General features: G+C 40.1%; 1 protein-coding gene across 3 annotated transcripts in view; it reads left to right on the forward strand.

Moving 5' to 3' along the window:
• ZNF10 (zinc finger protein 10) overlaps positions 1–13,620 on the forward strand; it is a 32,406-nt gene extending 18,786 nt beyond the window's left edge. For 2 of the 3 annotated variants that reach the window (XM_050747777.1, XM_050747778.1), the window contains exons 3-5: positions 4,922–5,048; positions 5,716–5,811; positions 9,684–13,620. In XM_050747777.1, the coding sequence (XP_050603734.1) occupies positions 4,922–5,048; positions 5,716–5,811; positions 9,684–11,149 (1,689 nt within the window). In that variant the 3' untranslated portion in view covers positions 11,150–13,620. The remainder of the gene's footprint in view (positions 1–4,921; positions 5,049–5,715; positions 5,812–9,683) is intronic. The other variant, XM_050747780.1, reaches the window with a different exon arrangement.
• Positions 13,621–13,908: the final 288 nt, after the last annotated feature.

Raw genomic sequence — 13,908 nt, forward strand, 5'->3', positions numbered from 1 at the left:
ATGTTTCAGTTTACATACAGTAACGTTTTCCCCTTTGGATTTACAGTTCTGTGATTTTTGACAAACGTATATAGTTGTGTAGCTACCACTTCATTCAAGATACAGAGCAGGCCGGGCACAGTGGCTCATGCCTGTAATCCCAACACTTCAGGAGGCTGAGGCGGAGGGTGGATCACCTGAGGTCAGGAGTTCGAGACCAGCCTGGCCAACATGGTGGAACCCCGTCTCTACTAAAAATACAAAAATTAGCTGGGCGTGGTGGCCGGCACCTATAAACCCAGCTACCTGGGAGGCTGAGGCAGCAGAATTGCTTGAACCCGGGGAATGGAGGTTGCAATGAGCCAAGATTACACCATTGCACTCCAGCCTGGGTGAAAGAGTGAAACTCCATCTCAAAAAAAACAAAACAACAAAAAAACCCACCAAGTTACAGGGCAAACCCATGATCCTAGAATTCCCTATGTGCAACCCCTTTGTATATAGTCCATGCTTACTCCCCCTCCAGCCCCTTGACCACTGATCTATTGATTTTTACCTTTTCCAGAATGTCGTATAAATGGGATCACATAGCACGTAGCCTCTAGCTCCTTTCATAAAGCATAATGTGTCAGAGATTCATCTGTTGTTGCATGAGTCAGTAGGATATTCCTTTTTATTGCTGGGTAGATTTGCATTGTGTGGCTGTACGACGCTTTGTTTATGCATTTCGTGTTAAGGGACATTTGAGTTTCTTCCAGTTTTTGCCAATTTTAGATAAAGCCCTTTCTCAGGTTTATGCATTTGCATACAGGTTTTTGTGTGGACATAAATTTTCACACTCAGGTATTTAGCCAAGAGAATGATAGGTGTGTGCCAAGAGTATACATTTAACTTTATGAAAAATATGCAAATTTTCCAAAGTGGTTGTAGCATTTTCGCATTCTCACAGTGATGTGTGAGAGTGGCAGTTATTCTGCATCCTCACCAGCACTTGGTATCACACACTTTAAAAGTTTACCCTTTCTAATAAGTGTCTTTACGGTATCTCACTGTCGTTTTAACTTTCATTTCCCTAATAAGTAATGACACTAAGCATCATGTGCTTTTTTTTTTTTTTTTTTTTTGATACGGAGTCTTGCTCTGTCACCCAGGCTGGAGTGCAGTGGCCAGATCTCAGCTCACTGCAAACTCCGCCTCCCGGGTTTATGCCATTCTCCTGCCTCACCCTCCCGAGTAGCTGGGACTACAGGCGCCCGCCACCTCGCCCGGCTAGTTTTTTTTGTATTTTTTAGTAGAGACGGGGTTTCACTGTGTTAGCCAGGATGGTCTCGATCTCCTGACCTTGTGATCCGCCCGCCTCGGCCTCCCAAAGTGCTGGGATTACAGGCTTGAGCCACCGCGCCCGGCTCATGTGCTTATTTATTACCAACTACCTATATTCTTCTTTGGTGAAATGTTTATTTTAGTCTTTTGCTCAGTTTTCAAACTAGTCTGTTTTCTTACTGAGTTGTTTTTTTTTTTTTTTTTTTGAGATGGAGTCTTGCTCTGTAGCCCAGGCTGGAGTAGAGTACAGTGGCACGATCTCAGCTCACCGCAACCTCTGCCTCTCGGGTTCGAGCAATTCTTCTGCCTCAGCCTGCCGAGTAGCTGGGACTGCAGGCGCTCGCCACCACACCTGGCTAATTTTTTTCTTTTTTTTTTGTATTTTAGTAGAGACGGGGTTTCACTGTGTTGCCCAGGCTGGTCTCGAACTCCTGAACTCGGGCCATCCTGAGGCCTGTCTCGGACTCCCAAAGTGCTGGGTTTACAGACATGAACCACTGTGCCCAGCCTCTTAATTGAGTTTTGAGGGTTCTCTGTACCTTACACGTACAAGTTCTTTGTCAGATAATGTGATTTGCAAATATTATTTCCTGGTCTCTGGCTTGTCTTTTCCTTCTCTTAGCAATGTCTTTTGAAGAGAAAAAACATTTTCAGTTTTGGTGAAGCGCTCACTTTGTCAATTTTCAATTTGTTCTTTTTTTTTTTTTTTTTTTTTTTTTTGGAGACAGAGTCTCATTCTCTTGCCTAGGCTGGAGTGCAGTGGCGCAATCTCAGCTCACTGCAACCTCTGCCTTCAGGGTTCAAGCGATTCTCATGCCTCAGCCTCCCAAGTAACTGGGATTACTTGCATGCACCACCATGCCCAGCTAATTTTTGTATATTTAGTAGAGATGGTGTTTCACCATGTTAGCCAGGCTAGTCTTGAACTCCCGACCTTAGGTGATCCTCCTGCCTCGGCCTCCCAGAGTGCTGGGATTACAGGCGTGAGCCACCATGCCTGGCCTATCAATTTGTTCTTTTATGGATCATGCTGTTGGTATTACTGCTAAGAACCCTCTGAAGAACTCAAAATGACAAATGTTTTTTTCCTATGTTTTCTTATAGAAATTTTATAAATTTATGTGTTACATTTTGATCTATTTAGGATTTGAAATTTTTTTGCAGATTGACACATTTATCAGTATGTAATATCCCTCTTTCTCTCTGCTGAGATTCTTTGTTGTTAATTCTATGTTGTCTGATATTAATACAGCCACTTTAACTTTCGTATGATTAGTGTTTTCCATAATATATCTGTTTCTGTCCTTTTACTTGTAACCTCTCTAGGTTGTATTCAATATTTTATTTTTTTTTTTTTTTTTGAGACAGAGTTTCACTCTCGTTCCCCAGGCTGGAGTGCAGTGGCGGTATCTCAGCTCACTGCAACCTCCACCTCCTGTGTTCAAGCAATTCTCCTGCCTCAGCCTCCCGAGTAGCTGGGATTACAGGCATGTGCCACCACACCCAGCTAATTTTGTATTTTTAGTAGAGACAGGGTTTCTCCACATTGGTCAGGCTGGTCTCGAACCCATGACCTTAGGTGATCCGCCCGCCTTGGCCTCCCAAAGTTCTGGGATTACAGGGATTACACAGCGCCCGGCCCAATGTTTTTTTTTTAGGTAGCAGATAGTCGAGGCTTGTGGTTTTTTTGTTTGTTTGTTTGTTTTGAGGCAGGGTCTCATTGTTGCCCAGGCTGGAGTGCAGTGGTGTTATCACAGCTCACTGCAGTCTGGCTCAAACTCCTGGACTCAAGTGATCCTCCCACCTGTCTCCCTAGTACCTGGGACTATAGGCTTGAGCCACCACATCTGGCTACTTTTTAAATTTTTTGTAGACATAGGATCTCCCTGTGTTGTCCAGGCTGGTCTGAAACTCCTGGGCTCAAGGCTTGTAGTTTTTGCGGTTGCCTTTTTTTTTTTTTTTTTTTTTTTTTTTTGAGACAGGTTCTCACTCTGTTGCACAAGCTAGAGTACAGTGGTGTGATCACAGCCCACTGCAACCTCTGCCTCCTGGGTTCAAGTGATCCTCTCACCTTAGCCTCTCGAGTAGCTGAAACTACAGGCACATGCCACCATGCCTGGCTAATTTTTGTATTTTTTGTACAGACAGGGTTTTGTCATATTGCTAGGCTTGTCTTGAGCTCCTGAACTCAAGTGATCCACCTGCCTCAGCCTTCCAGAGTGCTGGGATTACAAGTGTGAGCCACTGCACCCGGTTGCTTTTTTTTTTTCTTAATACATTTTGGCGACCTGTTTTTTAATTGTTATGTTTAGACCATTTTTGTTTAATGTTATTATTGATACAGTTGAATTTCAGTGTGTTATTTTATTATATGTTCTCTGTATATCTTTTCCCACTTCTTAATTTACTGCCTTTATTTGGATTATTTGAATATATTTTAGTATTTCACTTAATGTCTTGGTTTTTTAGCTTTATATTTTTGTACTTTTTAATGGCTGCTGTAGGAATGAGAATATACATACCTAATCTTTTACAGTCCACTTAGAGTTAATTTTTACCACTTCAAGCAAAATCTAGAAGCCTTACAATGTATAGGTCCCTTTATGTCCCTCCCTTTATGTTAAAGTTGTGTGTGTATTGAGAAACTGCACCAGAAAATATTACAGGTCTTTCAGCTGTTCTATATATTTTTGAAACATTTAAGAGAAGAAAACAAATCTATTATATTTACCCAGATATCTACTGTTTTTGTTATTTATCTTCCATTTCTGAGATTTCAGGTTTCTCTCTGGTATCGTTTCCCTTCTGCCTGAAGAACTTCCTTCAGCACATTTTCTAGAGCAGATCTTCTGCCAACAAATTCTGTTAGTGTCAGTTCGTTTGAGAATATCTTTATTTTGCATCCGTTTTGAAAGATATTTTCACTGGATGTAGAAATTCTGGTTTGTCTGTTCTTTCAGCATTTAAAAACAAACAAACATTATTCCACTGTCTTCTCACCTTTATAGTCTTTGATGGGAGACCCTCAGTCACTCAAATAGATTTTTCTCTAGATATAGTCAACACTTATTTTTGATGTGGCTGATAAGGGCCTTGCATCTATCTCCTGTTTCTTTGTCTAATTGTTTTTGCTACTGCTAAAATATAATCTTCCAACTCTTCCATTGTTTTTTAGTACCTACCAATGGTCATGAAAAATGTTTTGGATAATTATTTTAGGTTATAAAATATGGCTAGGGTGGTAAATCTCTTAAGCATTAAGGTGTACTCGAATTAGGTTTTTTATCTTACATAGGGTAAAAGTAGGTTAACTTTTTGGGAGAATAGATGATTCACCCTGCCATAGCTGTTTAAAATTTAATTTAAATAAAAATTCTTATGACAGTTTTTTTTAACCTAAAGCATCATATAAAACTTGTTTTCAGACAGTAGGTACCTAATAGCCATTCCTTTTACGACCTGACCAGAATAAATAGTACTCACTCCTTGAATAAATTGGGGTCCGTCCACTTTACCTGCCCCAGTGCTGTCAGCTTAATTTCTTTTCCTGTTAGCAGTCAGGAAAGGGGGATAGTAAAGATACATATCTGGTGCAATGCAAATGTGTTTGATGTTGTAGACACTGGTGACCTTCAAGGATGTATTTGTGGACTTCACCAGGGAGGAGTGGAAGCTGCTGGACACTGCTCAGCAGATCGTGTACAGAAATGTGATGCTGGAGAACTATAAGAACTTGGTTTCCTTGGGTAAGACTAGCTCTGTTTTTGAAGATTGTGGTTCTCCTTTGATCAAAAGGTACGAGACCCTGAAGTATATATCTTTGGAGTACAGGCTTGGTGTTCAGAGACCTCATTTCTTTGAGGCATAGAACAGGGTTTTTTTACTCCAGCTTTTGTGGAAAACTTGTTTTAATGTATTGAAGTTTTAAAAATGCCTCTTTAAAAAATGCCTCTTTTAAAAGTTTTCCGGTTGGGCGTGGTGGCTCACGCCTGTAATCCCAGCACTTTGAGAGGCCGAGGTGAGTGGATCACAAGGTCAAGAGATTGAGACCATCCTGACCAACATGGTGAAACCCCGTCTCTACTAAAAATACAAAAATTAGCTGGGCGTGGTCGCGCGCGCCTGTAGTCCCAGCTACTTGGCAGGCTGAGGCAGGAGAATCACTTGAACCTGGGAAGCGGAGGTTGCAGTGAGCCAAGATTGTACCACTGCACTCCAGCCTGGCAACAGAGTGAGACTCCATCTCAAAATAAATAAATAAATAAAATAAAAAAGGTTTTCCTGCCTCTGTCAACTTTAGAGTCCCTGCCAGTCCTGCAGAGGGTTGGGGGGTCAGGTTGAATCTGAGATGTTTCTTTGTGCCTGCCCCAGAGCTCCCCTGACTCTTACCCCGTTGTCTTTCACTGTGAACAGGTTATCAGCTTACTAAGCCAGATGTGATCCTACGGTTGGAGAAGGGAGAAGAGCCCTGGCTGGTGGAGAGAGGGATTCACCAAGAGGCCCATCCTGGTGAGGACCAGACAAGAGTTGTCATAGGCAGTAGCCCAGATGAGCTGTGAGATGCTAGCACTTCTAGACATAGTGGTAACTGGCCCTCCTCACAGGTCCTTCTTCATGGGAAGATTGAGTTTATCTGGCCCCTATTTCCCCACTGCCAATCTTTATATTCCATTTGCATTGAGAGGCAAAGGTTTCTCCATCTGTTGACGTGCTTGGTTTCAGCGCTGCACATGTCGCTCTCCTGATTATTACCGTTATTACCACTAACCTATCTTCTTGTGCTCTTGTTTGTCATAGAATCACTTCTTGCATTTTTGCCTCTCTTTCTTTCATGTGACCCCTTCCCACAACTCAGTTATCTGTGCAAGCTCTGGAGTAGGACTCTTACCACCTTTTCTGAGAGTTTGTTTTCTGTCAGGTAGAAAACTGCTGCAGAAAGCTCATAATTCCTGTTGCCTCAACTCTCCTTCCTTTCCAAAATGGCTGCTCACAGAAACACCGGTTTTTCTTACTGTACTTTAGATCTTTTATTTTTTTTTGAGGTGGAGTTTCTCTCAGTCTCCCAGACTAGAGTGCAGTGGCGTGATCTCAGCTTACTGCAACCTCCGCCTCCCAGGTTCAAGTGATTCTCCCGCCTCAGCCTCCCAAGTAGCTGGGATTACAGGCATGCACCACCATGCCCAGCTAGTTTTTATGTTTTTAGTAGAGATGGGGTTTCACCGTGTTGGCCAGGCTGGTCTCGAACTCCTGACCTCAAGTGATCCGCCCACCTCGGCTTTCCAAAGTGCTGGGATTACAGGCGTGAGCTACCATGCCCAGCCTCTATCTAGTTCTGTATTTAATGTTTTAAAAATCTATTTCTAGGCATTTCCCTGCATCTCAGACTTTGAGTGTGATGTAAATTAAATCTAAGTCTTACTTGTCCTGTAATTTAGCCTCAAGTTCTTTCCCATGAAGCCTTTTATGATTCCTCGTTAAGTACTGGCCTCTTCCTCTTCTGAACTTCCACTTAGTTTAAATCTCTACTTTAAAATATTATCATAAGCTCTTTTTTACTTTTTAGTATTTGCCTTGTAGCTGATTGTATCAAAATGCTGTCTCAAAGCAAGTCTTTCAACTGCCTTGGGACCATGGGAGGAAATATTGTTATATTTTCTTTATTACTTACCTTCTTTCTTTCTTTTCTATTTGTTCATCTAGTAAGCTTTCCTGAATGTCTATTGACAAGTATCCAAAAATAACAATTATTAACTGGATCCAGCAGTTTATATTTTTATTGAGAGAAGGCGGGCAGATTACGAGGTCAGGAGATCGAGACCATCCTGGCTAACACTGTGAACCCCGTCTCTGCTAAATGTACAAAAAAAATTAGCTGGGCGTAGTGACGGGCACCTGTAGTGCCAGCTACTCGGGAGGCAGAGGCAGGAGAATGGCGTGAACCCAGGAGGCGGAGCTTGCAGTGAACTGAGATCGCGCCACTGCACTCCAGCCTGGGCGACAGAGAGAGACTCCGCCTCAAAAAGAAAAAAAAAAAAAGAAATACTCAGACTTCTTCATGGGCTTAAATGCATGGAGTTTTACAGAATCTACAAGGCTGTGAAATTCATTATCAAAACAAAAAATATAATGTGTGATAATTTTAAAAAATCAGATGATTAGTTGATTAATGGGTCCAATAAACTTCAACAATAACTTACTGGCATGGCTATGTTACATAATATGTGGAAGATTTTAGGATATTAATAAAGCACCTCATTCTTATGATCAAACTCTCCACTCAGAATTGTCCTCCATTAGTGCTCAGCACCCCGCTTATACATATTCTTCATAAAATCTTCCAGTTGGCATTTGTAGTTTGAAAAACTTCTCCATAAGATTTTATGATGTTCTGGATTGGGGAAAGAGGGGGAAAGGGTGGTGTATTTCCTATTAAAAATCATCAGGATGGGAAAGAAACTAGGAACTAACAAAGTGCCAAGTGACAGTGAGGACTGGTGGGGGTGGGATTGTATAAGGAAGTCATTTAGGGACCAGGCCTGGCAGAGGGATCATTTACCAGGTGTATTAGTTTCCTGGGGCTGCGGTAGCAAAGAACCAGAAGTTAGGTGGCTCAGAACAACCAAAATGTATCATGTCACAGCTGGAGGCTGTAAGTCTAAAATGAAGATGTCAGTGGGGCTCTGTTACGCTTCTAGGAGAGTGTCTTTCCTTACCTCTTCCAGGTTCTGCTAGCCCCAGGTATTCCTCGGCTTGCGGATATATCATTCCAGTCTTGGTCTCCATATTCACATGGTCTCTTCCCCTGTGTCTCTGTGTCTCTTTTAATGAGGACCACCATCATATTGGATTAGGGGCCCATCCTATTTCTGGTACTACCTCGTAGCTTATTACATCTGGAAAGACTGTATTTCCAAATATGGTCGTATTCTGAGAATCTGAGGATTAAAACTTCAACATACCTTTTTGGGGGGGATACAGTTTAACCCATAATACTAGGTAAGAGTGGAATGTCACCCTATCATGTAAGATGAAGTGGTATTATCAATGTCACCCCATTCATGTAAGATGAAGTGGTATTATCAGTGTATTTTTTAGGTTTGGGATTATACATTTTACCTGAAAGACACTGAGAAACAGATAAAGCTCTTATTCAAGGGAAATAATTTGCTGTAATATACACAGGTAGCAGATGGCAGAAATTCTAAGAGAGTATGGGTCAGGCCTCAGATTCTAAGTTCACATCTTGTGGTAGTAGTCCTATCGGTTGTTAAGTCCTTATGTTTCAGAACAAAGAAATCAAAACAGAAAATGAGAAGAATGATAATGATTATTGTAAATCTTACTGCTTTGACCATAAATGTGCCAGAGACTGTAATAGGCTCATGCTTTATATAATATGATAATCTGAAATAGCAGATACTGTCATCCTTAAATTACAGATAAGCAAAATGAATTCTTAAAAGTTTAGCAACTTGTCTAAATTCACCACTAGTAATAGTATAAAACTTAGATTAGAACTTGTATCTTGGTAACTTTTGTGCAGTTACTCTTCCACCTTGTCATGCAGCCGCTCTGACACGTCTGTTGTGTCCGTCATCTGGGTGTTATTCTGTAGTGCTTCTGTGATTTGGATAAAAAGCATTGCCTGATGTATGTCTGTATGCATGGTTTAAGAATACTAAATGGGGCCAGAAGCAGTGGCTCACGCCTTTAATCCCAGCACTTTGGGAGGCCAAGGTGGGTGGATCACCTGAAGTCAGGAGTTCAAGACTAGCCTGGCCAACATGGTGAAACCCTGTCTCTACTAAAAAGATAAAAAATTAGCCAGGCATGGTGGCAGGCACCTGTAATCCCAGCTACTTGGGAGGCTGAGGCAGGAGAATCATTTGAACCTGGGAGGCGGAGGTTGCATTGAGCCGAGATCGCGCCATTGTACTCCAGCCTGGACAAAAAGAGCGAAACTGTGTCTCAAAAAAAAAAAAAAAAAAAAAAAAGAATACTAAATTGATAGTAATGTGAAGAATGTGTGTCAGGGGAAAGTCCTGACAACAAGTAGACAGGTGAGGAACTTGCATTGTTAACATCTGGATTAGGAAATGGAAGTGCAGTCCTTTTTATGTAATTTCCCTTATTTCTACCCTCACCATTGATATCCTGAGTCCTGTGGCTTCTCCTTACTCCTTTTGCCCCTTTTGAGTACTGTATACCCCAATGCATTTACTGTTTACTGCTCCATTCTTCCTTTTCTCATTCTCTATCAAAGTTACAAAGCCATATTTGAAAGCAACTGTGTACATCTTGCATACTTTGTCTCCATATACTTCCTACCATTCTCACTTTAATACTGTCTTTAGTTACATGAAGATTTTCATTTCTTTCAGATTCAGAGACTGCATTTGAACTCAAATCATCAGTTTCCAGCAGGAGCATTTTTAAAGATAAGCAATCCAGTGACATTAAAATGGAAGGAATGGCAAGGAATGATCTCTGGTATTTGTCATTAGAAGAAGTCTGGAAATGTAAAGACCAGTTAGACAAGTATCAGGAAAACCCAGAGAGACATTTGAGGCAAGTGGCATTCACCCAAAAGAAAGTACTTACTCAGAAGAGAGTCTCTGAAAGTGGTAAATATGGGGGAAACTGTCTTCTTCCTGCTCAGCTGGTACTGAGAGAGTATTTCCATAAACGTGACTCACATACTAAAAGTTTAAAACATGATTTAGTTCTTAATGGTCATCAGGAAAGCTGTGCAAGTAACAGTAATGAATGTGGTCAAACCTTCTGTCAAAACATTCACCTTATTCAGTTTGCAAGAACTCACACAGGTGATAAATCCTACAAATGCCCTGATAATGATAACTCTCTTACTCATGATTCATCTCTTGGTATATCAAAGGGCATACATAGAGAGAAACCCTATGAATGTAAGGAATGTGGAAAATTCTTCAGCTGGCGCTCTAATCTTACTAGGCATCAGCTTATTCATACTGGAGAAAAACCCTATGAGTGTAAAGAATGTGGAAAATCTTTCAGCCGGAGTTCTCACCTCATTGGACATCAAAAGACCCATACTGGTGAGGAACCCTATGAATGTAAAGAATGTGGTAAATCTTTCAGCTGGTTCTCTCACCTTGTTACCCATCAGAGAACTCATACAGGAGACAAACTGTACACGTGTAATCAGTGTGGGAAATCTTTTGTTCATAGCTCTAGGCTTATTAGACATCAGAGGACACATACTGGAGAGAAACCCTATGAATGTCCTGAATGTGGGAAATCTTTCAGACAGAGCACACATCTCATTCTGCATCAGAGAACCCATGTTAGAGTGAGACCCTATGAATGCAATGAATGTGGAAAGTCTTATAGCCAGAGATCTCACCTTGTTGTGCATCATAGAATTCACACTGGACTAAAACCTTTTGAGTGTAAGGATTGTGGAAAATGTTTTAGTCGAAGCTCTCACCTTTATTCACATCAAAGAACCCACACTGGAGAGAAACCATATGAGTGTCATGATTGTGGAAAATCTTTCAGCCAGAGTTCTGCCCTTATTGTGCATCAGAGGATACACACTGGAGAGAAACCATATGAATGCTGTCAGTGTGGGAAGGCCTTCATCCGGAAGAATGACCTCATTAAGCATCAGAGAATTCATATTGGAGAAGAGACCTATAAATGTAATCAGTGTGGCATTATCTTCAGCCAGAACTCTCCATTTATAGTTCATCAAATAGCTCACACTGGAGAGCAGTTCTTAACATGCAATCAGTGTGGGACAGTGCTTGTTAATACCTCTAACCTTATTGGATACCAGGCAAATCATATGAGGGAAAATGCTTACTAATAAATACGGGAATTTTTCACAAAGAGCAATAACTTTATTTTGCATTGGAGAACTCCTGGATATATGCTGTACAAATTGAATCTATGTGGAAATGCTTTCAGTCTTGTTACTATCATTTTGCACATTACAGAATTGGTCCTGGAAGGGAAAGAAACCACAGATTTTATTTCAGTACACAAATCCATCAGATTTTCTTCTTTTCATGAATTCCTACAGAAGTAATTGGCCTGGGAGCATTCTTGACCAAGTCTTAAATGCTAGAATCTGAGAAGGAATTATTAAATAGGTGAGTTGTTGAGCAAGAACCCCTTCATTTGAAAAGAAATGAGTATGCTACTGTAGGGAGAGTTGTTGCTGAGAATTAAGAAATGATTCAGTTAATGCAACAAAAGATGGAAAATAATATTTCAGTCAATATGTCATTGTTTACTTGACTTTGTCTCTCTTCTGGGACATTTAGTAGTGTTTGGTATGTTTTCTGTGTCTGGTAGAAACCGTATTTTGGTTAACAGCAAGGAAAATGCTTATAATGTAGTACAATTAAAAACAACACATCTCCACTACCAGTGCTAACCCATTTTTAAGTATATTTGCATGTGGGCAAGAATTGAAAGTATATAGATAATTGAACAGAATTGATTTGTTAGATAATGGGACTTTGAGTTTTATAGTCTGTTTAATGTTGCTGTAATAATTAAAGAAACTTTTAAATATTGTAAAAGGATATCTAGTTTCTGTATTCTACCATCAAAGAAGCTTTTGAGTACCACCTGTTAATGAGCTTTCCTATTCTAAATTGTTTTGGGTCACAGAGTTCCACTTTTTCCACTCTTTTTAGCATTGCAAAAGCTCCTGATAATTTAAAAACATAGTAATTCTCTGGATGTTAGGACTTAGGGGAACACTGGGCATTTGGACATATCAGGGAGGGGTCCCAATTTTATTGGGAACAAGTATTTAAACAATATTTAGAGCAAGTGTCCTCGTGTGATAAACAGAGCACGGCCTAAAGATGCCCTCCATCTCAAGGTAGTCTTTTATCTTTATAAAGAAAGATTAAGAGCATAGACTTGAGCTAGACTACCCAGGTTGAAACCCCACTAGCTGGGTGATCTTGAACACGCTGCTTAGCTTCTCTGTGCCAAACTTATTGATATCCTCCTCTGTAAATTAGTGATAATAATAGTACTTACCTGGTAGGATTATGGTGAGTATTAAATGAGTAAACAGAAACAGCTTAGAATAGTGCCTGACATATAGTATGTTCTCTGTAGTTACTGGCTGTGATTATTAATATTATTGCCCCACCCTAATGTCTGTTATTTAATTGAAATCTGCTTGTGTGCTTATAAAAATTTACTGAGTTCTCACTTCCCTTACAGTCATACATGGTTTTTCCCTTTTGCCTAAATCAGAACTCCACAACCTGGGAAAATCACTGACAAATAGTTGATGTAGGTTTCATTCCTGAGGATCAATAAACAACTTGTAATGTTGTATACACATTTATTCTGTTTGCACAAAGGTTTTCCATTCTAGGGAGACGATCACAGTCTTCAGATTCTCTGGTAAGTTAGTAACCCACAAAAGATTCAGGAAGACGATCTCTTTTAATTTTCTGTTTCATTCTATAAATCAAACTGTTGTGTGTAGGGACTGACCATGCATGATTCTGCATTTCCTAGCAGAAATATTAGATGCTTAATGATTGATTGTTGAATGATAGATGAAGTATTGCTGAAGCCAACCAGAGATCTTGATCTCTCTCTGAGGAAAAACCTAGAAATGATGGTTAGAATCAGGAGACTTGAGAACTACAAGGAACATGACAGCCTCTAGCTCATACTTGTCATTGAGATCAAGTGAGTTGGCCCAGGTCTCACATTTTCAATGAAGTCAGACTCAGAACTAGGTCCTGGGTTCCATGTTTCCTGCTGCTCTTCTCACTGTGTACATACCGTGCCAACATATAACATGCCTATCAGAAATGGTTTTCATTAAGGGAGAATAGTCACTTAACTGGGACTTTCAACATTTCTAATAACCTGTGGCTCAATTTCCTCAACTGTATAATGAGGATACTACTAGTATCTACCTCAAAGTGTTGTCATGTGGATTGAGATGATATGTATGAATCACGTAAAAGAGTGCCTGGCACTTAGGTGCTATTAATAATATTACTATTGTTAACACCTTAAGGATCTAACTTGTAATGGAGACAGAAATATGTATGAGGATCACTGAAATATTTATGACTGCATAATTCGCAAAATGAAAAAATGTACACTAGCATAATATCTGTGGCATAACTGTGTAATAGAATATTATGCAGGCATTAAAATATGTACACAGAAAGTTTGGTAACAGGAAAAATGCTATTGTGTGTTACAACAAAAGCATGATAAATACTTGTTAATATGGAATAAGCTCAAATATGTCAAAATAAATGTATTGTAAAAAATGAATGTTGCCCGAAACTAAGGAAATTTGTCAAAATATTAATAGTAGCCTATATATTGGGAAAATTGGTGTTTCCTTTTCTATTTTTACACTTTTCAGTTCTTTCCAAAGTCTCCTGAAATAATGTATCTTACTTTTAAAATTAGGAAAATAATCTCCTCAGTGATGGAATTTCTTTTTTCTTCAAAAGCTCATACCAAGGTCTGGTGTGTTGGCTCATGCTTATAATCCCAACAACTTGGGAGGCTGAGGGAGGAGGATTTATTGAGTTCAAGACCAGCCTGGGCAACATAGCGAGA

Source organism: Macaca thibetana, chromosome 11 (genome assembly GCF_024542745.1).
Source record: "Macaca thibetana thibetana isolate TM-01 chromosome 11, ASM2454274v1, whole genome shotgun sequence".
NCBI classification, from domain to species: domain Eukaryota; kingdom Metazoa; phylum Chordata; class Mammalia; order Primates; family Cercopithecidae; genus Macaca; species Macaca thibetana.